The 26,288-nt window shown below is 41.3% G+C and overlaps 1 protein-coding gene across 4 annotated transcripts in view; it reads left to right on the forward strand.

The window, feature by feature from the left end:
• The window catches only part of dnaaf11 (dynein axonemal assembly factor 11), an 89,526-nt gene that overhangs the window by 30,870 nt on the left and 32,368 nt on the right, over window positions 1-26,288 (forward strand). For all 4 annotated transcript variants that reach the window (XM_087986453.1, XM_087986455.1, XM_087986454.1 and 1 more), the window contains exons 4-7: window positions 1,234-1,406; window positions 10,527-10,690; window positions 14,537-14,728; window positions 20,644-20,718. In XM_087986453.1, coding sequence (XP_087842579.1) covers window positions 1,234-1,406; window positions 10,527-10,690; window positions 14,537-14,728; window positions 20,644-20,718 — 604 coding nt within the window. The remainder of the gene's footprint in view (window positions 1-1,233; window positions 1,407-10,526; window positions 10,691-14,536; window positions 14,729-20,643; window positions 20,719-26,288) is intronic.

The following is a 26,288-nucleotide window of genomic DNA, read 5'->3' on the forward strand; positions in this document are numbered from 1 at the left end:
TCTTAAAATAGTAGAAATTGGCCAAAAAACATAAGTACAGATTGAAGCAACAACTGTATATGTATATATAATTGAATATCAGTTTTGTTAAAATTTTAACTTTTTAAATTCACTCGTTGGACGTGGGCTTTGGTTGGCCAGCATTTATTGCCATTCTCAGTTGCCCTTGAGAAAGTGATGGTGAGCTGCAGCCTTGAATCATTGCTATTCATGTGCTATAGGTAGACACATGATGCCATTTGGCAGGGAATTCCAGAATTTTGACTTCGCAATAATGAAAAAATGGTGATCTATTTCCAACTCAAGATAATGACTGGCTTGGAGGGAAACGTGCAGATGATGGTATTCCCACGTTCCAGTGAATCCCTTTTAAAATTGTACAGTTTAGTGTTAAATCTTTCCTTCTTTTTCTTCTGCCTAATTGAATCACCTCATGCCTCTTGTGTTTTAATTTTCATCTGTCATGGATCTGCCAGTTTCATGAATCTTTGTCCTTATATAAAGTCTGTTACTATCCCCATCACTGTTTGTGTTTTCAAGTTACATATAATTTTCAAACTTTGGAATTACTCCTTGGATATCATAGCTCTGATCATGAATATATATCAAAACAAACAATATTTTTATTCATTAATGGGATTTCCTCAATTGCCCTTGAAGTTTTGATGAGCCACTTTACTGGACTGCTCACGTTTATATAGGATTGCTGCGCTGGGTGATTTTAACCTCCGCTATATTGACTGGGACTCAATTAGTGCCAAAGGCTTGGGCAGGGGAGAAATTGCTAGGTGTATCCAGGAAGATTTCTTGAAACAATATGTAAATAATCAATCTGGGGAAGGGGCTCCAAGAGATCTGGTATTGGGGAATGAATCTGGTCAGGTTATGAAAGTTTCAGTGGGGGAGCATTTCAGGAACAGAGACCATAATTCCTAAGTTTCAAGTTACTTATGGATAAGGATAAGAGTAGTCCTTGGGTGTAACTACTTAACTGGGGAAGGCTAAATATGAAAATATTAGGCACAAATTGAGGAATGAGTGTGGTGCTGAATAAAGCACAGCAGGTCAGGCAACATCTGAGGAGCACACAAAGTACTGTTAGGGATGTAGTTCTTGGATTTTGATCACATTGTGCATTTATTTTTAACAAATTTCAATTTTATAAAATTGAAAACCTTGAAAATGTGCCTGTCATATTCTCCAAATGTGATACTATTTCATCTTCCTTGACAGGTTGTGAGTTTCTGCAGAAACTTGACCTAACAGTTAACTTTGTTGGGGAGCTAACAAGTGTGGAATCGCTCAAACTTAATGTTCACCTACAGGAGCTTTATCTGGTTGGAAACCCCTGCTGTGATTTTGCTGGTTACAGGAAGTTTGTGATTGCTACACTACCACAGCTGAAGGTTGGAAGGTCATTGTCTTTCCGACAAGCCATTCTTGTATTTTTAATTTTGATATATAACATTTTGATTGCTACTTATGATCTGTGCAAAGGATCAAGATTATTTCGCATGCTTCAGGGCCAGATGTGGCTGGAAGTCAACACCCAAAATACATAGGGGTGGTTGGTGCATTTTCCTTCCCAAAAACCCAAAACATTTGAGAAAGTTCAGTCATTGAAACAATAAAGCAGATGACAATCACCACTGAAAATAGAAATGACACAATCAGTGAGGAGTTGCTCCTTCAATCACAGGCTTTTTTTTCCTTGACTTTGCTGATAGGTTCCCTGAAACTATTATCAACAAATCCTGGAAAGAAACAACCTGAAATTAGTGGAGCAGCAAGCAGTTAGAGTCATAGAGCTGTATAGCATGGAAACAGATCCTTCAGTCCAACTCATCAGTGCTGACCAGATATCCTAAATTACTCTAATCCCATTTTCCAGCATTTGGCCCATATCCCTTTAAACCCTTCCTATTTACATACCCATCCAGATGCCTTTTAAATATTGTAATTGTACCAGCCTCCACCACTTCCTCTGGCAGCTCATTCCATACATGCACCACCCTTTCTGTGAAATAGTTGCCCCTTAGGTCCCTTTTATATCTTTCCCCTCTCACCTTAAACCTATGCTGGGAAAAAGACCTTTGCTATTCACCAACCTAACATAATCATCACCTATCTTCGCCCACCCATCGCCATCCCACCTACCTTTCCCCTAGCCCACCCCTCTCACCCTATTTATTTCTCAATCCCCTTCCCATTCCCCAGTCCTGAAGAAGGGTTATGCCTGAAACATTGACTGTCTTGCTCCTCAGATGTTGCCTGACCTGCTGTGCTTTATTCAGCACCACACTCATTCCTCAATTTGTGCCTAATATTTTCATATTTAGCCTTCCCCAGTTAAGTAGTTACACCCAAGGACTACTCTTATCCTTATCCATAAGTAACTTAAAACTTAAGAATTATGGTCTCTGTTCCTGAAATGCTCCCCCACTGAAACTTTCATAACCTGACCAGATTCATTCCCCAATACCAGATCTCTTGGAGTCCCTTCCCCAGATTGATTATTTACATATTGTTTCAAGAAATCTTCCTGGACACACCTAGCAATTTCTCCCCTGCCCAAGCCTTTGGCACTAATTGAGTCCCAATCAATATAGCGGAGGTTAAAATCACCCAGCGCAGCAATCCTATAGTTCCTACACTTGTCCATAATCTGTCCACATTTCTGTTCCTTCCTGCCTTGTTGACTGTTTGGAGACCTGTGGTGGAACCCTGTAGTACAACAATCAAAGTGATTGCATTCTTCCTATTACCGATCTCTACCCATATAGCCTCACTGGATGAACTATCCAAGGTGCCCTCCCTTGTATAGCTGTGATATTCTATCTTAACAGAAACACAACCCCCTACCTCTTTTACATCCTTCCCTGTCTTGCCGGAAACATCTAAATCCCGGAATGTTAAGTTGTCAGTTTTGTCCGTCCCTCAACCAAGGCTGTAATATGTACATCATCTCAATTATGTGGATGAATCTAGGCTCTAAATTCATCTGCCTTACCTGTCATATTCCTCACATTAAACAAAATATTCAGTCCCACTGTGTTTAGTAACCTCCCCCCATCTGTTCTTCCTCTTAGCCTTACTGGCCTTAGTCTCTAACTCCTCCTTGGTCATTTCACTTGTTCACCTATTGCTCTGGTTCCTGCCCCCTACTACACTAGTTTAAATCTTTCTGAGTGACACTGACAAATCTCCCTGCCAGGATATTGGTGCCCCTCCAGTTCAGGAGCAACCTATCCTTCTTATTGAGGTCACAGCTGCCTTGGAAGATATCCCAACGATCCACATACATGAAGACTTCCCTCCATGTTAGTGCTTTAGCCACATATTTGACTGTACTATCTTCTTCTTCCTAGCCTCATTGGCACATGGCACAGGGAATAATCATGGGATTACAACACGAGAGGTCCTGCTTTTCAACTTACTACTTAACAGGAAACATGGTTAGTAAATTGGCAGATGACAACAAAATTGCTGGTATACTAGACAGTGAAGAAGGTTATCAAAGAGATCTTGATCAATTGGGTCAATGGGCTGAGTGGCAGCCGATGGATAAATGTGAGGTTTTGCATTGTGATAAAACAAGGACAGGACTTATACAACTATTAGAAAAGCCTGGGTAGAGTTGTAGAACGGAGAGATCTAGGGGTTCAGGTACATAATTCTTTGAAATTTATATCACAGAGAGAGACGGGGTGGTATAGAAGGCATTTAGCACACTTGCCTGCAGAACTTTTGAGTATAGGAGTTGAAACATCATGTTGAGGTTATACAGGAAGTTGGTGAGGCCTATTCTGGAGTACTGTGCGCAATTCCAGTTGCCCTACCACTATTAAATTAGAGAGGGTTCAGAAAGGATTTACCAGGATCTTGCTGGGAATGGAGGGTTTGAGTTATAAAATAGGCTGGAACTTGAGTTTCTCGTGGAGTGTAGGATGTTGAGGAGTGATCTTGTAGAGACTTATAAAATCATGAGGGTCATAGATAAGGTGAATTGCAAGGCTGTTTTCCTTAGGGTGGGGGAGTTCAAATTTAGGAGACATATTTTTAAGGTGAGGAGAAAGTTTTAAAAAGTACATGACGGGCAGCATTTTTACACAGAGTGATTAGTGTATGGAATGAACTGCCAGAGGAAATTTGGATGCGGTTAGAGTTACAACATTTAAAAGACATTTGGATAATTACAGGAATAGGAAAGGTTTGGAGGGATATGGGCCAAGCGCAAGCAACTGGGACTAGTTTAGTTCAGGAACATGGTCAGCATGAACTCGTTAGACTGAAGAGTCTGTTTTCATGCTGTATGACTCTAACACCCTGAGCACCCTTTGCAGGACCTCATCACACTTCCTGCCTATGTCATTAGTACCAATCTGTACCACAACCTTTGGCTGTGCACCCTCCCTTTTAAGAATGTTCTGTGCCCACTCAGACATTCTTAACTTTGGCACCAAGGAGGCAACACACTATCCTGGAGCCTCCTTTGTTACTCATGCTCTACTGCATTGTGACTCTCTCTGCTATTAAATAGAGTCTGCTGCCATTGCCATTCTTTGACTGGCAAATTCCTCCTCCCCACTTCCAATAGTATCCAAAACTATTTACATGTTAAAGAGGGGATAGCCACAGGAGACTCCTGCACTATCTGCCTGCCCCTTGTCGTGGTCACCCACCTATTTGCATGGACCTTGGGTGTAGCCATGTCTCCCAAACTCTTGTCTATAATGCTTTCTGCCTCCTGCATACTCTTTAGTGTGTATAAATTCCCAGAGTCTGATGAAATGTACCCCAGGCTGCTATCGGAGGCAAGGAAGCAATTTGGCCCCTGGCAGAATTATTCAAAACTTGTCTGGTCACGAATGAAGTTTCAGATAACTGGAAGATAACTAATGGTTCCTTTGTTCAGGAAGGGCGGCAGGGTTAGGCCTGGTAATTATAGCTTTGTTTATCCAACATCAATGGTAGGGAAATTATTGGAAAATTTCTGTGGGATAGGATTAATCAACACTTGGAAAGGCAGGGCTTGATCAGGATAGTCAGCAGAGAGATCTTGACTTTTTGAAAAGGTGACTAAATATATTGATAAGGGCAATTGATTGCAGAGGAGATTCACCACGATATTGCATGGGATGGAAAGCTTCCACTCTGAGGAGAGACTGGATAGGCAGGGTTTGTTTTCTTAGAGCAGGGGAAGCTGCGGGGTGATCTGACTGAGGTATTCAAAATTATTAGAGGCATACATTGGGAAGATTGTGAGAAACTTGACCCCATGGCTGACATATCTAAGATCATCAGTCTAAGGTGAGAAGTAACTGTTTAGAGGAGATCTGAGGACACATGGTTTCACTCAGAGGGTGATGGAAATATGGAATGAGCTGCCTGGCTGGATGGTGGAGGTATCATTTAAGAAGCAGCTGCATGAGGACTTAAAATGCCAAGGTGTAGTAAGCTGTGGATCAAGTGCAGGTAAATTAATTATTTTAGTTTGGTGTTTGTTGGTTGGTAAAGAGATGTGCCAAAGGGCCTGTTTCTATTATTGTATGACTCAATGTCTATAAAAGAGAAAGGTGGCGTCATAGCCGGTGATTAGAAGCAAGCAGTGCGCAATTAATGTGATTGCTAGGGGGTTGCTGTTAGAGTTGCTGTGGATAAAGTTTGGTACTTAGATGTGGTGGGACATGGATGTTTGACATCTCCACAGGAGTGGCTCTGTTTTTTTCCTGCTAAGGTCAGGACCCCCCCCCCCCCCCCACCACCATTGGAGCTGACCAATCAAATGTTGGGCACTTTCCTTCCTTCTGCTCTGTTTTGAGCTGTCCTCTCCTGGAATGACAATAAGGATTGAATGAGATAAAAGTGGATGGCACAGCAGTTATTGCTGATTCAAGTGGTCGAAAGGTAGTGAGGGGATCCGAGGGAGTGAATAGACAGTGCAGACACCATATAGGTTTAGTGGTCTGGAATGTTGGTGGGGGGAAGGAGAGTGAGTGGGGTAAGTTGTTGCATGCAATAGTGAGAGTGACAGAGATTAAACCTTGGTAGAAGTGCAGTAGCAGAAATGGAGTTAGTTTGATGCAGAGAGCGTGATGCATGTCACTTGCTAACATCTGTGGATTTGGGTACACGTCATCACTATTAGCGGACTGGACCCTGAAACATTGGAACAAAGGTGAGCTTGCTAGGTACCTGTTCTGACTTTCATGAAAGGAATTCTTAGCATCTATTTTCTATCCATTGGGTGAGAGAATGGAAACTGCATATTAATGAGATGAGATTCAGTAATAATGAGGGTGATAATGAATGATAATTCATGTTAATAGACCTCTCACCAATTGCCAATGAGAAATTCATCTTCAAATAATGTACTTGGTTAGAAAATGTTGTTTTTTTATTCTTAACATCGAAAGGGTCTCACTGAACATCTCATCTGATATTTGCAAATTTCATGCCATAGTCCACATCGTTCAAGGCCTGGGACAATGCCACATATAGTCTTGTCTAGCTGAAGTGTATATCAGACAATCCCACTGCATCTCCAAGTTTCAGAAAAAGAACTCTCCTCCTTTTTAGCTATATAGCAGTGCCCAACTTAAACTTCCAGTTTATAGTTTAAATGGAAAATTATGTGGTCCTCAACAATATAAGAACACAAGAGTTTCTCAATGGTTAAAAGATAAAAATATTAACAAAGTGAATGATGGTCCCATAGAAAATGAGACTGGAGAGTTAATAATAGAAAATAAAGCAAAATCAGATGAATTGAAGAGGTAATTTGCATCAGACTTCACTATAGCAAATACAAGAATAGAAGGAGGAACTTAAAACAATTACAATCACCAGAAATGTAATACAGAGTAATTATTGGAGTTGCAGGCTGACAGGTGCCTGGATTTCATCCTAGGTTCTCGAAAGATGTGGCTAGTGAAATGGTTGTTATGTTATTTGCAAAACATTGTGGGGAAGGTCCCATTAGACAGCAAATGTAATTCCTTTATTTAAAACTGGAGATTACATCTCCAATGTGTCCTAAATGTAAAATAGAAGTGGGCACTGTCACACACTGCTTATGGACATGTCATAAGATCCGTAAATACTGGACCAGAGTAGCAAATGCGCTGACAGAAATCTTGGGAGCGGAAATTGGAGTAGATCCAGTATCTCTTCTCCTGGGCTTTCTGAACCTGCCCTCCCTGGATGTGCATGGGAGGGGATTATTTTCCATTCTCTCCTCTTGTGCAAGGAAAAATATCTTAGTAAATTGAGTAGCTGAGGACCCTCCAGGACTTTCAAATTGGCACAGGTTAATCATGGAATGTATTCCCCTTGACTTCCTTACAAATATGGTGCACCAAAAAACTGAATTAATCTATAAAATATGGCAGCCCTTCCTGAAATATATAGATACAGATATTTCAGCCATTCTGTCAAGGGCTTTTACCTAGTTGTGGTAGTGGGTCTGGCCGGTCCGGGGGCCCCTGGGGGGAGGAATCCTGTACGAATATGGGTTTTATTATGACTTGATGTTAATTCATTCTGAGCATGTACCTCATTACTTAATTACTATGTTATCTCATTTTATTTGAGTAATGTAAGATATTCTATTATATGCTTTGTTATTTGTAGGTTAGATTAGTTCTTAGTTGAGTGGGGTTTTTTTTCTTTCTTTGTTGTGTGTGTTGTGTTTTGGTTATTATTTATTTAATATTTAATGGTGTATTAGTGTTTATATTTGTTTATGTTATTTTGTAAGTTTATAAAAAAATGTTTTAAAAATTTCCTTTTTCTTCAATAAAAATATCTGCAACTGCCTGTGTGGAGTTTGCACATTCTCCCCGTGTCTGCGTGGGTTTCCTCCCACAGTTCAAAGATGTGCAGGTCAGGTGAATTGGCCATGCTAAATTGCCCATAATGTTAGGTGCATTAGTCAGAGGGAAATGGGTCTGGGTGGGTTATTCTTCAGAGGGTCGGTGTGGACTGGTTGGGCCAAAGGGCCTGTTTCCACACTGTAGGTAATCTAATAAAATCTTTAAAAAAAAACTGGAGATTTTGTTTTTAATTATGTCAGTACACCCCTCAACAAAACTTCAATCTGCCTGCTCTGAACAAAGAACTGAATGTGTATCAGGATATGGCTCGGCATATAACAAAGATCAGGCATCATTATGTGATAGAGGTAATGTCCCAAAATGATCCCCCTGCCCCAATCGCCCTGTTTTTGTTTCAGAACTCCAGCAACCGCAGTTTTTTATTTTGTTTTTGTATTTAACTCATTATCACATCTCTTCCAGGTGTGCCCATCTTGAAGTTCTGCTCCTGTCTCTGACAAGATTTTCATTTTAATCTTTCTTTTGCTTCACCACACTAACTTACTTTCATTTTTGCTCCTGGTGTTTGACAAGGGATCTGCTAAAACTCAGTTTCACAGCCACATTTCATTCCTCAGTGAATGCTCCTGGCGTAGAATTTCCTCACATTGATTCCAGTCAAGTTTTAGTCTTCTGTGTCTTTTACCCACCCCACACCCCAGGTCTGATCTTCTGTCAACAAAGCTAATCCATTTTCACCTCTCATCCTCCCCATTATCACGTATCCAGCTTTTCTTCATTTCTTTTTCTTCTTCCCTGGCTTATAGTCCCTTTGCCTGTCTAACTTTTCTCTCTGTCCCTCTGAGCTCCATCTCCCCATATCTGCTGCCTCCTTTTTCCCCCCACCCCACCCTTTATCATCAAGATAAATACCACCCTTTTCTCAGATGCTATCATTTCTGAACAAGGGTCATTGGATTTAAATGTTAACTCTACTTCTCTCTCCCCAGATGCTGCCAGACCAGCAAAGTTTCTCCAGCAATTTTGGGGAATTGTTTTTGTTACAAATGTCCTTTTGTCTGTGAATATCAAGCATCAAGTAAAGAGAAAAAAACAGAAGTTTCTGGAAAAGCTCAGCAGGCCTGGACGAGAAATCAGGGTTAATGTTTCGGGTCCAATGATCCTTCCTCAGAACTCCCAGACGTGGTAGGCTGAAACTTCAACTGGATTATGTGAAGTGATTCTGAGTAAGAGGCAGTTTTGAGGAAGGGTCACCAGAGCCAAAGCATTAACTCTAATCTCTCTTCACAGATACTGCCAGACCTGCTGAGCTTTTCCAGCAATTTCTGTTTTTGTTTCTGATTTATAGCATTCGCAATTTTTTAGGTTTTTATCAAGTAAAGAGAGCTACTTTGTAATATACAAATACTCTATTATTTTCATTAGACATCATTTGAATCCATTTATGTTATCTATCTGGACTTCCAAAAGGTCTTTGATAAGGTGCCTCAGAAGAGGCTGCTGAGTAAGGTGAGGGTCCATGTTCGAGGTGAGCTCTTGCATGGATTGAGGATTGGCTGTCTGATAGAAGGCAGACAGGTTCTTTTTTGGAATGGCAGCCGGTGATAAGTGGTGTCCTGCAGGGTTCAGCTTTGGGGCTGCAGCTGTTCACTTAATATATTAATGATCTGGATGAAGGGACTGGCGGCATTCTGGCGAAGTTTGCCGATGATACAAAGTTACGTGGACAGGCAGGTAATACTGAGGAGGTGGGGAGGCTGCAGAAAGAGCTAGACGATTTAGGAGAGTGGACCAGGAAATGGCTGATGAAATTCAATGTGAGCAAATGTGAAGTCTTGCACTTTGGAAGAAAGAATACAGGCATGGGCTATTTTCTAAACAGTGAGATAATTCATAAAGCCAAAGTACAAAGGGATCTGGGAATGCTAGTGCAGAATCCTGTAAAGGTTAACTTGCAGGTTGAGTCTGTAATGTTGTCATTTATCTCAAGAGGGTTGGAATATAAAAGCCGTGATATGCTTCTAAGACTATATAATGCTCTGGTTCGGCCTCATTTAGAATACTATGTCCAATTTTGGCCCCACACCTCAGGAAGGACATACTGGCTCTGGAGCGTGTCCAGCGGAGATTCACACGGATGATCTCTGGAATAGTAGGCCTAACATACTATTGATTGAGGATCCTGGGATTATATTTGTTAGAGTTTAGAAGGATGAGGGGAGATCTAATAGAAACTTACAAGATAATGCATGGCATAGAAAGGGTGGACGCTGGGAAGTTGTTTCCATTAGACGGGGAGACTAGGACCCATGGGCATGGCCTTAGAATTAGAGGGAGTCAATTTAGAATGGAAAAGAGGGGACATTTCTTCAGCCAGAGTGTGGTAGGCCTATGGAATTCATTGCCAGGAGCACAGTTGAGGCCAGGATGTTAACTGTCTTCAAGGCGGAGATTGATAAATTCTTGATCTCACAAGGAATTAAGGGCTATGGGGAGAGTGTGGGTAAGCGGAATTGAAATGCCCATCAGCCATGATTAAATGGCGGAGTGGACTCGATGGGTCAAATGGTCTTACTTCCACTCCTATGTCTTATGGTCTAATCCTGTTGATCTTCTGTATTATAGTAGCATGAATCTTAACTCAAATTTTGGTCTATGATCATTTTGCTCTTGTTTCTATTTGATCTACAGTCATTAGATGGAAAAGAAATCACTCGTTCCGAATGGATTCAGGCACTGCAGGAATATCCAATAGTGCGACAACAAGTTGTAGAGCAACAGCAGGCTTATATCTTGAAACGTACCAAGGAGAAAGAAACAGTGCAGAAGAACCTAAAAGATAAAGAGAATAACAAGTAAGTTGGGGGAAAAAAAGTTCTCACTTTGGTGCTATATTGATATCAGTAGAATCATATGTGTGAAACAGTACTGTGACAGCATTTTTATGAAAAGGGTGTGATTTTTCTGTTTATTTGAAAGTGTAATATTTAGTACTGTATAATAGAATCATTTAGCACAAAGGCAATAAGATAGATGTAGATTTTAGTGCCAAAGAGAACTCAAGTACAGAAATAGGGCACAAGTGAAGTAATATGAGCCTGGTAGCTTGAGCTGAGGTAGAACAAGTGTTAAAAAGCAAGATACAGAAAAGGCAGGGATATTGTGAGCATGCAGATAAGTTCAAGGTGAGTAAACACAAAGAAAGCAAGTTGGACCAGTGAGTAAACACAAAGAAAGCAAGTTTGAAATGCAGATTTGTGAGATGGTTGCCTGTTCCTGTGCACAGTGTCCTTGCAGCTGACCATGAGATGTAGGAGCTAAGTATGTAGGTTTGCTCGCTGAGGTTGAAGGTTTGTTTTCAGACGTTTCGTCACCATACTAGGTAACATATCAGTGAGAGTCTCCAGTGAGGCACTGTGGTATGTCCTGCCTCTCTATTTAGAGATCTTGGTTTCTTAAGGTGGGTGATGCCATTTCCGGTTCTTTTTTTCAAGGAAGGGTAGATGGATCTAAGTCGATGTGTTTATTGATGGAGTTCTGGTTGGAATCCCATGCCTCTAAGAAATCTCATGCACTTCTTTATTTCGCCTGTCCAAGAATGTGTGTGTTGTCCCAGTCAAAGTGGTGTCCTTCTGTGTCTGTATGTATAGAAACTAGTGATTGTGGGTCATGCCTTTTGGTGGCCAGTTGGTATTCATGTATCCTGGTGGCAAGTTTCCTACTAGGTTGTCCAATGTAGTGTTTTTTACAGTTTTTGCATGGTATCTTGTAAATGACATCCATTAGATAATGCTACCAGCAAAACTAACAGGGAGGGGGGACCAAGGTGTAGTCTCGGTAGCTATGGGAGCTGGTGGGTTTCATATACATATCTGTGTTGAATCGGTCACCGGAGATGGAGAGGAAGAGGTCCAGGAAGAGGAGGGAGATGTACAAGATGGTCCAAGGGTATTTAAGATCAGGGTGGAACATGTTAGTGAAGTTGATGAACTGTTCAACCTCCTTGTGGGAGCAGGAGGTGGCGCTGATACATTCATCAATGTAGCAGAGGACAAAGTGGGGGATAATGCTGGTATAACTACGGAGGATGGATTGTTCCGTATCCTACGAGCAGGTAGGCATAGCTGGAGCCCCTGCAGGTTTCCATGGCTACCCCTTTGGTCTGGAGGGAGTGGAGAGGATTTGAAGGAGAAGTTGTTGAGGGTGAGGACCAGTTCTGCCAATTGAATGAGTGTGTCAGTAAAGGGATACAGGTTGGGACAGTGGCAGAGGAAGAAAAGAGAACCTGGAGGCCTTTGCCATGGTGGATGAACATGTAAAGGAACTGGATATTCATGGTGAAGATGAGGCATTCGGGGCTGGAGAAACAAAAGTCATGGAGGAGGTGGAGGGCATGGGTGGTGTCCTGAATGTATGTGGGGAGTTCATGGACCAAGGGGTACAGGACGTGTCAAGATGTGAGGAGATAAGTTTGGTGGGGCAGGGGCAGGGGTAGTCAGGTTTGTGGGTTTTGGGTAAGAGGTAGAACTGGACAATGTGGCATCTAGCTTCAGCGATGTAAAGGTCAGTGCGACAAATTACTACTGCGTCCCCTATGTCTGCTGGTTTAATGTTGAGGTTGGAGTTGGAGCAGAGGAAGTAGAGGGCTGCGTTTTGTGAAGGTGGGAGTTTGGAGTGGGTGAGAGAGGTGGACAGGTTTAAGCAGTCAATGTCGTGGCCGTAGTTGGCGATGAAGACGTCGATGCCAGAAAGAGGTGTCCAAGTAGATGGAGTATGTCGGAGGGGTCTTCAGAGGGTGGGTGGCAGTCACAATTGAAAAAGTAAGAACTGAGGCAGCGGAAGAAAAATTTGATGTCGCAACACGTACGGAATTCATTGACCCCGGAGGGTAGTGAGAGGAAGTGATGGTAAAAACCCAGCAGGGCTGGGGCCTGGTGAAGAGCTGAAGTTAGGAGTCAAGATGGAGACTGTCTTTGGATTGTAAAATCTTAGTGACAACCGAGGTCAAGTTAATTAGCCTATAGTTACCTGTCTCTGCCTCCCTCCCTTCTTAAACAGGTATGTTACATTAACTATTTTCCAGACCTCTGGGCTCCTCCCTGACTGCTTTATCATGCCAGGAGAAAGGGAGGACTGCAGATGCTGGAGATAGAGTTGAAATGGGTGGTACTGGAAAAGCACAGCAGATCAGGCAGCATCCGATCAGAAGAGTGAACGGTTTGGGCTTAAGCCCTTCATCAGGAATGTGGACGTTGAGAAGGGGACTGAGACAAAAATAGGAGGGTGGGTTTTGGGAGGGTGGAAGGTAACTGTGAAGGTGATAGGTAGATGCAGGTGGGGGGGTGATAGTGATAGGTCAGAGAGGTGAGTGGAGCAGATAAGTGGGAAGGAAGATGGACAGGAAAATAGATGAGTTCAAGAGGGCGATGCTGAGTTGGAGGGGTGGAGTTGGGATGAGGTGGGGGAGGGGAGATTAGACAACTAGTCAAGATGTTGATGCCCTGTAGATTTTCACAGTGCCATCACAATGTTTTGCTGGTAGATGGAGTGACTGTTTAATATAGTGGATGCGTGTCAGTTAGGAGAACTATTTTGTCTTGGATGTGTGCCTTGTTGCTGTTGGACAGCCTTGGGGAAGTCAGGGTGTGAGTTACTTTCTGCAGAATTTGCAGCTACTAATCTGCTGTTGTTGTCACAGTGAGCAGGATAAGTTTCTGGTTAATGGCAATCCCCTAAATGATGGGGGGATACAGGGTGGGGGGGGGGGATGTGTGTCGGCAAGCAGTCCACCCCCTTCCTCTACCCATTGCTTTAACATCCATTCACATGAGATTTTTTTCCTCCAAGTATAAAAATGATTTTCAAAGCCAAACCATGGTTTATTGGTCAGAGTATTGAGTACAGGAGTTGGGAGGTCATGTTGCGGCTGTACAGGACATTGGTTAGGCCACTGTTGGAATATTGCGTGCAATTCTGGTCTTCTTCCTATCGGAAAGATGTTGTGAAACTTGAAAGGGTTCAGAAAAGATTTACAAGGGTGTTGCCAGGGTTGGAGGATTTGAGCCACAGGGAGAGGCTGAACAGGCTGGGGCTGTTTTTCCTGGAGCATCGGAGACTGAGGGGTGACCTTATAGAGGTTTACAAAATTATGAGGGGCATGGGTATGATAAATAGACAAAGTCTTTTCCCTGGGGTCGGGGAGTCCAGAACTAGAGGGCATAGGTTTAGGGTGAGAGGGGAAAGATATAAAAGAGACCTAAGGGGCAACCTTTTCACGCAGAGGGTGGTATGTGATGGAATGAGCTGCCAGAGGAAGTGGTGGAGGCTGGTACAATTGCAACATTTAAGAGGCATCTGGATGGGTAAACGAATAGGAAGGGTTTGGAGGGATATGGGCCGGGTGCTGGCAGGTGGGACTAGATTGGGTTGGAATATCTGGTCGGGATGGACGGGTTGGGCCGAAGGGTCGGTTTCCATGCTGTACATCTCTATGACTCTATAACAGTGCTTTAAATTCCTGGTTGACTTTGAATAACCTTTATCACCAGTAACTTGTCTGTTCAAATGCCAGATTATTAGATTATAGTCAAATGTCCATATTTTATCAACAAAACAATATGTAAATTGATGGTTTCAACTGTTCTTATTTTTGAAGTCTCTTTTGGTGTTGATTCATTGTCTCCCATTTCCCTTTTGGTTAGACCTGACCCTGGGCTGAAAACCGAGAATAAGAAAAATAACACTATTGACGAAGAGGATAAAGGAAAAAAGAATATAGATGAAGATGAAATGAACAGAAAATTTTGGAACGAACCTACAGAGTATACTCCAGAATCTAGGTTGGAGGTCCATAAACACATTGAGAAGATGCGGAAGCTCAAAGACAAGGACAAGTAACATTATAATTAATAAACATATTTCTATTTCAAATAGTTATTCCAGTTCTTAATTTATTGTGCTTTATCCAATATTCTAGAAATAGATTGGAACATATTTTTTCTGAAGTCTGTTATTTCAAAAATCACTAAAATATATTTTATTTCCATATGTCTACCTGATCCGAAAGTGAGAGCGCAATTGTCTTTCATTAACTGGAATAAAATCAGTTCACTCGGGCATAGGGAGGATGTAAAGGTCAGAAAGTTCCTTGGTGTATTCTGTTTTTAGTTTTCTTTGAAGAAATGCAAATATTTTGGAACAATTTGTGGATGGTCCAACTGGAGGCTAGGCCATACTGGACCTTGTATTGGCTAATGAACCTGGCCAGGTGAATGACCTTGCAGTGGGAGCGCATTTTGGAAACAATGATCACAATTCCTTAAAGTTTAAGATAACTATGAATAAAGATAAGTCAGATTGTTGTGGGAGGGTACAAAATTGGAGGAGGGAAAGTTACATCGTATTACGGAGCTAGGGAGTATTAATCCAGAGAAGCTGCTATCAGGCATGGCAACATATGATATGTGGGAGTTGTTCAAAGGCCTACTGATCAAAATTCAGGACCAGCATGTCCTGAAGGAGGAAGGACAAGGAAAGCAAGGTAAGGGACCCTTGAATAACAAGAAAGATTGTGAATTTAATTAAAAGAAAAAAAACACGTTTAAGGTTTAGGAAGCTAAAATTGGATAAGGCCCTTGAGGAATATGAAGAAAGCAGAACAGAACTGAAGCAGGGAAGTAGGAGAGCAAGAACATGGCCATGAAATGACCTTGGCAGGTAGGGTTAAAGAGAATCTCAAAGCATTCTACACATATATTAAAAATAAGAGGATAACGAGGGTGAAGTTAGGACAAATACATGGATAGGAAAGGTTTAGACTTCAAAATGTAAGTCCTCTGAACGATATTAAATGCAAAGCATGTTCATCATATTGTAGAACAATGGGGATATCAGACTCTGGAGCAGGAGTCGGGTATGACTGTACTCAAAGAAAAAGGAGGCAACTTGTGCTTGGAGGCAGAGGATGTGGGCAGGATTCAAATGAGTACTTTGCATCAGTATTCACCCATGAAAAGGATATAGAAGATAGTTTGATTTGATTTATTGTTATGATGTACCTAAGTACAGTGAAAAGTTTCTATTTGCATGCAGAACAGGCGCATCATAATGTACAAGGACAAATAGATCATAGGGTGTTTAGACAGAGTGAGTCATACAAGTTTATGGCTGTGCAGGAGGTGCACAAAAGCACAACATTAGATTTGAAATTAGAGAGGTCCATTCAACAGATTAATAACTGGGGAAGAAGCTATTCTTCAATCTGTCGATACGTGTGTTTAAGCTTCTGTATCTTCTGCCTGATGGAGGAGGATGGAAAAGACTATAACTGGGGTGGGAGGGGTCTTTGGTGATATTGGCTACCTTTCTGTGGCAGTAGGAAGTGTAAGTAAGAGTCCATGGATGAGAGGTTAGCTTCCATGATGGTCTGGGCTGTGTTCACAACTTTCAGTAGTTTCTTATGGTCCTGGGCAGAGCAGTTGCCATACGAAGCTATGATGCACTCAGATAGTATTTTCCGTGGTGTATCTGTAAAAGTTGTTGAGGATCCTAATGATATACTGAATTTCCTTAGCCTCCTGAGGAAGAAGGCCCTCCTTACTGTAGCATGTTCTTGAGAGGACCAGGACAGATTGTTGGTTATCGTCACTCCCAGGAACTTGATGCTCTCAATCTCGCTACCTCACCTCCATTGATGTATATGAGGGCATGTTTTCTTCCTTTCTTCCTGAAGTCGATGATCAGTTCTTTAATTTTTCTGACATTGAGGGAGAGATTGTTACTTTTGCATCATGACCCCAAGCATTCTATCTCCTTCCTATAATCTGACTCATCAGTGTTTGATATCCGACCTACAGCAGTGGTGTCGTCCGTGAACTTGTAGGTGGCGTTCACATGAAATTTGGTGTCACGGTCTTGAGTGTATGGGGATTACAATGGGGGGGCTGAGTACACATCCTTGCAGGGTGCCGTTGTTGAAGATTATTGTGGAGGAGGTGCTGTTGTCTATCTTCACGAATTGTAATCTGTGGGTCAGGAAGCTGAGGTTCCAGTTGCAGAAGCAGGCAGAAGTGAGGACTGCATATGCTGGAGATTAGAGTCAAGATTAGAGTGTTTCTGGAAAAGCACAGCAGGTCAGGCAGCATCCAAGGAGCAGGAAAATTGACATTTGGGCAAAAGCCCTTCATCAGGAATGCTATTGCAGAAGGCAGAGTCACAACCTAGGTTTCTGAGTTTGGAGATTAATTTGATTGGGATTATAGTGTTGAAGACGATGCTATACTCAATAAGTAGAAGCCTGACATAGGTATCCTTATTAGGATAGTGAGCCTAGTGTGGAGAATGCTAAATTGCTAGGGCATTTTGAGGTCAACAAAGAAGTAGTGTTGGATCTCTTGAAGAGTATTAAGATGGATAAGTCCCCAGGGCCTGATGATATCTATTCTAGGTTATTGAGAGAGGCAAGAGAGGAGATTGCTGGGACCTTGACCAAGTTCGTTGTATCCTTGCTAGGAGACTGTTCCTCTATTCAAGAAGCAAAATAGGGATAATCCAGGAAACTGTAGACCAATGAGTCTCATATCACTGGCTGGGAAGCTATTGGAGAGAATTGTTAGGGATAGAATTTACACGCATTTGGAAAAGCATGACATAATTAGGGACAGTCAGCATGGCTTTGTGCAGGGTAACTCGTGTCTTACTAACCTGATTGAATTTTTTGAGGCGGTGACAAAGGTGATTAATGAGAGTGGAGCACTGGACGTTGTCTACATGTATTTTAGTAAGGTTTTCAACAAGTAGGTAGGCTCATCCAGAAGATTAAGTTGCATGGGATGCAGGGTGACTTGGCTGCATGGATTCAGAATTGGCTTGTTCATCAAAGATGGAAGGTACTGGTAGAAGGGTGTTTTTTCAGGCTGGAGGTCTGTGACTAATGGTGTTCTGCAGGGATCCAGACTGGGACCTTTGCTGTTTGTGATATAGAAAAATGACTTGGATGAAAACGTAGATGGATGGGTTACTAAGTTTGCAGGCAATATAAAGATTGGTGGGGTTGTGGATAATCTAGAAGGTTGTCAAAGGATACTTTGGAATTTAGATCAGTTCAAGATATGGACTGAGAAATGGCATTTAACAGGTTTTAATCCAGGTAAGTGAGGTCCTGAATATGCAAAGAATGGAGGGATATGGACTAAAGGCAGACAAAAAGTATTAGGTAGATTGGCGTCATGTTTAGCACAGCATCATGGGCCGAAGGGCCCGTTCCTGTACTGTACAGTTCTGTGTTCTATCTATCTTTCTGACCTTTTTCTGTAACTTTGTTTCTGAATCTTAAGGAGAACCACAGTTTCTTTACAAACTATCCTTTTTCAAATGTTTTGTTTTCATGAATGCTTCTTAAAAGCATTTACTCCATCTCTATTGGAAGTTCATTGTTAGCTTATATGTTTACCTATCCTATTTTAGAACCAGAGAAAACTTTTCATTATTCAAACACACTACTGACATTTAAATTATGTTTTCATATCTTTTTGTATCTATTTCCCAACTATATTTGTGGTTGTTGAATACTTGTCAACAAAACTTGTTAATTTGGAGGTGGCAATGGGATTATTTAATCATTGCTATTCCCAGATATTTTTCTATGCTGTTATGTCTGCATGAGATTACTGAAGCATCCTCCCAGTATAAATAAATACTGTTTATCCAAAGATTGACGTAGTTGCATAAAATATTTTTTAGAATTAGACAGCCAATCATTAAACAATATTACATTGTAGTCACTTATTTCTGCTATTAAGTGAATGTTTACATGAATAGTTTCATACCAGAAGCAGTATCTATTATTGTAACACTTTTATTATGGTGTACATAGTAACTTCAGAACACTAATAATGCAGACTCTATCAAATAACTTGAATGGTTATCTGCCTTTAATATTGTTTAAATCCTCAATATATACTTTTGGAACTGATCTTGAAAGAAGTAATCTGTAAATTTTGTTATAGTTCCATAAGCAATTGTACTATGTGATAGAATAGTGAACCCCCCCCCCCCCCCACCCCCACCCCGGCACATTACTTCCCATGTTGCATTAGCTGATGGAATTAGCATTAGTTGATAATGGAAAAATTATTATTGGACTCATGCTTGGTTTTTAAGAAAAATTAGCCAGCCTTTAAGGTGTTAATTCCTGTCTAATTGCCTTTTAAGAAAGTGCATTTGTATAATCATTTGAGTATTTGATAGAGTTTACTAAATTATTTGCCAACACTTAGAGTCATAGAGATGTACAGCACGGAAACAGACCCTTCGGTCCAACTTGTCCATGCCGACCAGATATCCCAACCTAATCTAGTCCCGCTTGCCAGCGCCGCCCCTGTATCCCTCCAAACCCTTCCTATTCATATACTGATCCCAATGCCTTTTAAATGATGTAATTGCACTAGTCTCCACCACTTCCTCTGGCAGCTCATTCCATACACATACCACCCTCTGCGTGAAAAAGTTGCCCCTTTGGTCTCTTTTATATCTTTCCCCTCTCACCCTAAACCTATGCCCTCTAGTTCTGGATTTCCCCACCCCAGGGAAAAGACTTTGTTTATTTATCCTATCCATGCCCCTCATGATTTTATAAACCTCTATAAGGTCACCTCTCAGCCTCCGACGCTCCAGGGAAAACAGCCCCAATCTATTCAACCCCTCCCTATAGCTCAAATTCTCCAACCCTGGCAATATCCTTGTAAATCTTTTTTGAACCCTTTCAAGTTTCACAACATCCTTCCAATGGGATGGAGACCAGAAGTGCACACAATATTCAAAAAGTGGCTGAACAAATGTCCTGTACAGCTGCAACATGCCCTCCCAACTCCTATACTCAATGATCTGACCAATAAAGGAAAGCATGCCAAATGCCTTATTCACAATCCTATCTACCTGTGACTCTACTTTCAAAGGGCTATGAATCTGCACTCCAAGGTATTTTTTGTTCAGCAACACTCCCTAGGACCTTACCATTAAGTTTATAAGTTCTGCTATTGAGCTAGAGATTATAGATTTGCAAGCCACTGTGGAGACCTGAACACAAAAACAGGCTGACCCACTCACTGCAATACTGTGGCATCATCAGAGGTGCCATCTTCCAGTTGTGACATTAGTCAAAAGCCCTGTTTGCTGTCACAGATGGATGTAAAAGATCATGTGGCACAATTTGAAGAATAATTCAAGAATTCTCCTTGGTAATCTGGCAAATACTTATCCCTCAATCAACGTTTTAATTTATTGAATTAATTTGAGATTATTCTCAATGTTCTTTGTGGAATTTTGCTATGTGTAAATTGGCTCTTTTGTTTTCGAAATTACAGCAGTGATTATATGGATTGAACCATCACTTCCTCAAGTCCAATTAGGGAAAGATAATAAATGCTGGCTTTGTCAAAAAGGCCCACATTCTAAGATAAAATTAAACAAAAAAACCCAAATGCTCATCCATAAGGCTGGAGTGACGAAAGCATCCCTAGTTATTTGGCTGCAATTGGCTGTGACTTCAGATGTAACAGTGTGATTGTTCTGCAACTATTTGTGGAATTACGATTTTCTTTCACATTTCCTTTTGTTGTGTACTGTTCCTGGAAACGAATTAACATTTTCTTGAGGTATAGACTGTCAGCTCCTGTGAAATAGTGCACATTTGTCAGAAAGAGGAGAAGAAATCAGTGACTAAAGTCTATGTTCTGGGATTTAAAAATAAATGTTAAATTTTTGCTTATTTAATTATATGTAAGCACTTCTTTTGAATTTATTGTTGCAGAAATCAAGGTAAACAAAAGCCACAGCGAATACACATCACCTCTGAGGGACGGGTCCTGAATGTTAATGAACCCAAGTATGTAACTTGATCATTCTTCTGCCAAACATAGATTATATATCTGACATAATTAAAAGCAATTTTAAAATTATGTAGACATTAGAAACTCATTCTACAATTCTTTTTTCATATACTGTTGTAATTCAACTTAGCTGTCAACCTGCTGGATAGATAGCTTGAAGCCTTAGGAAGATAATCCATTTGTTTTCATTCGGAGGCAGACAGGCAGAGTAGACTTTACTGTGAATGGAAACAAATTTCTCCTCTTACTTTATGCAAGGAAAGTTTCAGATTTTAAAAGGCAAGGTTTTTTTAAACATTTTATAATTGTCAGATGTTTTTTGATTCAAAGGGTTTTTAGCATTTCTTCACAGCATAGTGATATATGAGAGATATCCAACTGGTTCTCAAAATTAAAGCTCGGGCTAAAAAGGGCTGTCACAATATAGGTGAAAATTTGTTTCGGTAGTGTAGTGGCTATCATGTTAACTTGGTGGCCTCATTCCCGATGAAGGGCTTTTGCCTGAAATGTCGATTTTCCTGCTCGTCGGATGCTGCCTGACCTGCCAAACCGTCATTGCAGCACTTGCTAATGAGACACCACACAATATGGTGCTTTTCATCACCACTCTAATCTAGACACGAAAGGTGTCTAGTTCGAAACCAAGCAGAAACAGCCTTGTTCCAGGCAGATGTGTTGGGCGACACGGTGGCTCAGTGGTTAGCACGGCTGCCTCACAGTGCCAGGGACCCAGGTTCTATACCAACCTTGGGTAACTGTGTGGAGTTTGCACATTCTCCCTGTGTCTGTGTGGGTTTTCTCCGGGTGCTCTAGTTTCCTCCCACAATCCAAAGATGTGCAGGTTAAGTGAATTGGCCATGCTAAATTGCCTATAGTGTTCAGGGATTGTGGGTTAAGTGCATTAGTCTGGTGTAAATATAGGATAATAGGGTAGGGAAATGGGTCTGGTGGGTTACTCTTCAGAGGGTCGGTGTGGATGTGTTGGGCCTAAGGGCCTGTTTCCACTTTGTAGGGATTCTATGATTCTTCAAGAATCCATAATTAACAATCTTCAAGAATCCAAGAATCCATGTTTCAACATAAGTTAATCATTTAGAATTGTGGGCACAATTTTGGAAAGTGCCACCATTTGGTGATACAATATACACAGTAATGTCAATAGACCTCAAAGTAATGCATTTTAGTTGGGAAAATGAAGAGCGACAATATACAGAATATGGAAAAACGTTAAAGACAATGCAAGATATAGACCAGGTGGGATTCGTGTTCAAATTTCAGAAGTTGCAGGGTTAAGTTAAAGTAATTCATTAAGCAAATTGGATTTATGTGCTTTATAAATGAAGGCATGAATATAAAATCCAGTTAAATTTGTAAAACACAAGTTTGACCTCAGCTGGAATAGAATGGTAATTCTGGGCAGTGTTCTTTAGGAAAAATGTGAAAGCTTTAAAAGGGAGGTTTTTACAAGAGTTATTCCTGGAATGAGGGGTTACAGTTATATGGATTAGCTGGAAAAGCTAGAGTTGTTCTTCTTAGAGCAGAGAATGATAAAGCAGATGATGAAGGTATTTGAAGTGTGATCGCCAAGTGACTACCACCAATGGTCATACCTGAACCCATATTGTGTGGTGTCTCATTAGCAAGTGCTGCAATGACGGTTTGGGTTGTCTGATTATTTCTACACTATTGTTGCTTTGGAAATCCTTGCTTACACTCTCTCTAAATTAAAATGTCTATCGAGTGTGATTTCACCCATTGATTTAACCTGTCCAATTACAAAAGGTGCCACTTACTCATTTGCTAATTGCTTCAGTTTTCCTACTCCTTTATTAGCTTAACACTCTAATTTTAGTGCCTCGCTAAATGGAGACATGGAGAAAGTGAGTACTGCAGATGCTGGAGATCAGAGTCGAGAATGTGGTGCTGGAATAGTACCAGATGACTGGAGGGTGGCAAATATTATTCCCTCATTCAAGAAAGGGATTGGGGTAACCCTGGAAATTACTGACCAGTCAGTCTTATATCAGTGGTGGGCAAATTATTGGAGAGGATTCTGAGAGACAGCATTTATGATTATTTGGAAAAGCATAAAGTTAAAAATCACACAACACCAGGTTATTATCCCTCACTACCCACACAGGAGAGTGAGAAGGCGGCATGAAAAAGCCTTGGCAGGTAGGTTTGAGGAAAACCACAAAGCATTCTACACTTATGTGAGGAAGAAGAGGATGGCCAGAGTGAGGGTAGGGCCAATCAGGGATAGTGGAGGGAACTTGTGTCTGGAGTTGGAGGATGTTGGGGAAGTCCTTAATAAATAGTTTGCTTCAGTATTCACTACTGAGAGGAACTTTATCATTTGTGAGGACAGCATGAAAGAGGCTGATATGCTCGAACAAGTTGATGTTAAGAAGGAGGATGTGCTGGAAATTTTGAAAAACATGAGGATAGATAGGTCCCCTGGGCCAGATGGGATATACTGAAAGTTACTGCAGGAAGTGAGGAAAGAGATTGCTGCGCCTTTGGTGATGACCTTTGTGACCTCACCATCCACTGGAGTAGTACCAGATGACTGGAGGGTGGCAAATGTTATTCCCTTATTCAAGAAAGGGAATAGGGGTAACCCTGGAAATTACAGACCAGTCAGTGGTGGGCAAATTATTGGAGAGGATTCTGAGGGACAGCATTTATGATTATTTGGAAAAGCAAAAGTTAAAAATCACACAACACCAGGTTATAGTCCAACAGGTTTAATTGGAAGCACTAGCTTTTGAAGTACTGCTCCTTCATCAGGTGGTTGTGGAGGTTAAGATCATGCTCACAGAATTCATGGCCAAAGGAGTCCAGAGTCAAGGAGATGGGATACAGTAAACAATCTTAGATGAAAACTTTCATCTTTTATAATGGGATATGCTGGTTTCTGTTCTTTTAAATTTAAATCCTAGAACTTCCCCCAAATTACACTCTCAAGACATTCTCCACAATCACCTGATGAAGGAGCAGCGCTCTAAAGCTAGTGCCCCCAAACAAACCTGTTGGACTATAACCTGGTGTTGTATGACCTCTCACATCTCAAGATAGGTCTGATTTGGAGATGCCGGTGTTGGACTGGAGTTAACAAAGTTAAAAATCACAAAACACCATGCCATAGTCCAACAGGCCCAATTGGAAGCACTAGTCCTTGGAGCTGGGATTTACATTTCAAAGACCAGAAATCAGCATATTCCATTATAAAGGTGAAAGTTTTAATCTAAGATTGTTTACTGTATCCCATCTCCTTGACTCTGGACTCCTTTGGCTAAAAATTCTGTGAGCATGACCTTAACCTCCACAACCATCTGATGAAGGAGCAGTGCTCCGAAAGCTAGCGCTTCCAGTTAAACCTGTTGGACTATAATCTGGTGTTGTGTGATTTTTAACTTTGTACACCGCAGTCCAGCACCGGCATCTCCAAATCTTGGAAAAGGATAGTTTGATTTGAAGCAGTCAACATGGCTTTGTGAGGAACAGGTCATGCCTCACACACTTTATTGAATTCTTTGAGGATGTGACGAAACACATTGATGAAGTTAAAACAGTCGATGTGGTGTACATGGATTTTAGCAAGGCATTTGATAAGATTCCCCATGGTAGGCTCATTCAGGAAGTAAGGAGGCATGGTATACAGGGAAATTTGGCTGTCTGGATACAGAATTGGCTGGAAAAGCACAGCAGTTCAGGCAGCACCCGAGGAGCAGGAAAAACGACGATTCGGGCAAAAGCCCTTCATCAGGAATACAGACAGAGTGCCTGAAGGGTGGAGAGATAAATGAGAGGAGCTCCAGAATCTGGTTTCCAGCACTGCAGTCATTGTTTTTACCTACAGAATCGGCTGGCCCATAGAAGACAGAGGGTGGTAGTAGATGGAAAGTATTCGGCCTGGTGCTCACTGACCAGTGATGTTCCGCAGGGATCTATTCTGAGACATCTGCTCTTTGTGATTTTTATAAATGACTTAGATGAGGCAGTGGAAGGGTGGGTTAGTAAGTTTGCCAGTGACACAAAGGTTGGTGGAGTTGTGGATAGTGTGGAGGGCTGTTGTAGGTTGCAACAGGACATTGACAGGAAGCAGAGCTGGGGTTGGGCGGAGACATAGCAGATGGAGTTCAACTGGAAAAGTGTGTGGATGGCCAAATTTGAATGCAGATTACAGGGTCAAAGGCAGGATTCTTGGCAGTGTGGAGCAACAGAGGGATCTCGGGGTCCACATACATAGAACCCTCAAAATTGTCACCCAAGTTGAGAGGGTTGTTAAGCCAGCATACAGTATGTTTTCTTTCAATTAGCAGGGGATTGAGTTTAAGAGCCACAAGGTTATTCTGCAGCTCTATAAGGCCCTCGTTAGATCACACTTGGAATATTGTGCTCAGTTCTGGTTGCCTAATTACAAGAAGGATGTGGAAGCTTTAGAGAGGGTGCAGACGACATTTGTCAGGATGCTGCCTGGACTGGAGGGCATGTCTAATGAAGAAAGGTTGAAGGAGCTAGGGTTTTTCGCATTGGAACGAAGAAAGATGAGAGACAACTTGACAGAAGTGTACAAGGTGATGAAAGGCATAGAGAGAGTTGATAGCCAGAGACTTTTTCCCAGGGTGAAAATGGCTATCATGCGGGGACGTAATTTTAAGATGATTGAAGGAAGATTTAGGAGAGATGTCAAAGGTTGGCTCTTTACACAGAGAGTGGTGAATGTGTAGAATGCACTGCCAGTAGTGGTAGTAAAGTCAGATATATTAGGGACATGTAAGGCACATCTTGGATAGGCACATGGATGATAGTAAATTGAAGGGTATGTAGGTTAGTTTGATCTTAATGGATCAGCACAACATTGTGATCCAAAGGGCTTGTACTGTTCTAACGCCATATAACTGAGTCACCAAAATGGTGAGGTGTGGCCACTTCTTTTAAGACTGTAGAATGAAGTCCATCAGGACCTAGACTCCTGTTAGCCCACTGCTCCAACAGTTTACTCAGTGCCACTTCTTGATGGTGATTTTCCTGAGTTTTCCCTCTATTTCCTATTTCTGATTTATTGCTGCATCAGAGATGTTACTTGTATCCTCTATAGTGAAGAGTAATGGAAAATGCCTGTTCAATTCATCTGTCATTTCCTTGTTTTCCATTATTAATTCTCTAATCTCACTTTCTATAGGACCAACACCCACTTTGTTAAGTAAATAAGTATGGAAGCTCTTACTATCTGTTGTTATATTTCTAGCTAGTTTTCTTGCATCTAACTTTTCTTTCTTTATGAATTTTTGGTCACTTTTAACTATTTTTTATTTTGTCTAATCTTCTGATCTCCTAAATTGGCTACTTTTCTATGCTCCTAAGATAGAACCCTGTCTGATTCACATAATGACAATCTAGTTTCAACTGATTCTTAATTAAGCTGTTCCTTCATTGGAAGTCTTGTTAAAACTCTGCTGGCAACTGGCTAAGAACTACATAAAGTGTAGATTTCACTTCTCACAATCATAACTGTCAGTGGGCTCCCTTGAGAAGCTCATATATAAAAACAGCATTTCCC

Source organism: Chiloscyllium plagiosum, unplaced genomic scaffold, assembly GCF_037043375.1.
Source record: "Chiloscyllium plagiosum isolate Xiang-an unplaced genomic scaffold, Cpla_swu_hap1 HiC_scaffold_4, whole genome shotgun sequence".
NCBI classification, from domain to species: Eukaryota; Metazoa; Chordata; class Chondrichthyes; order Orectolobiformes; family Hemiscylliidae; genus Chiloscyllium; species Chiloscyllium plagiosum.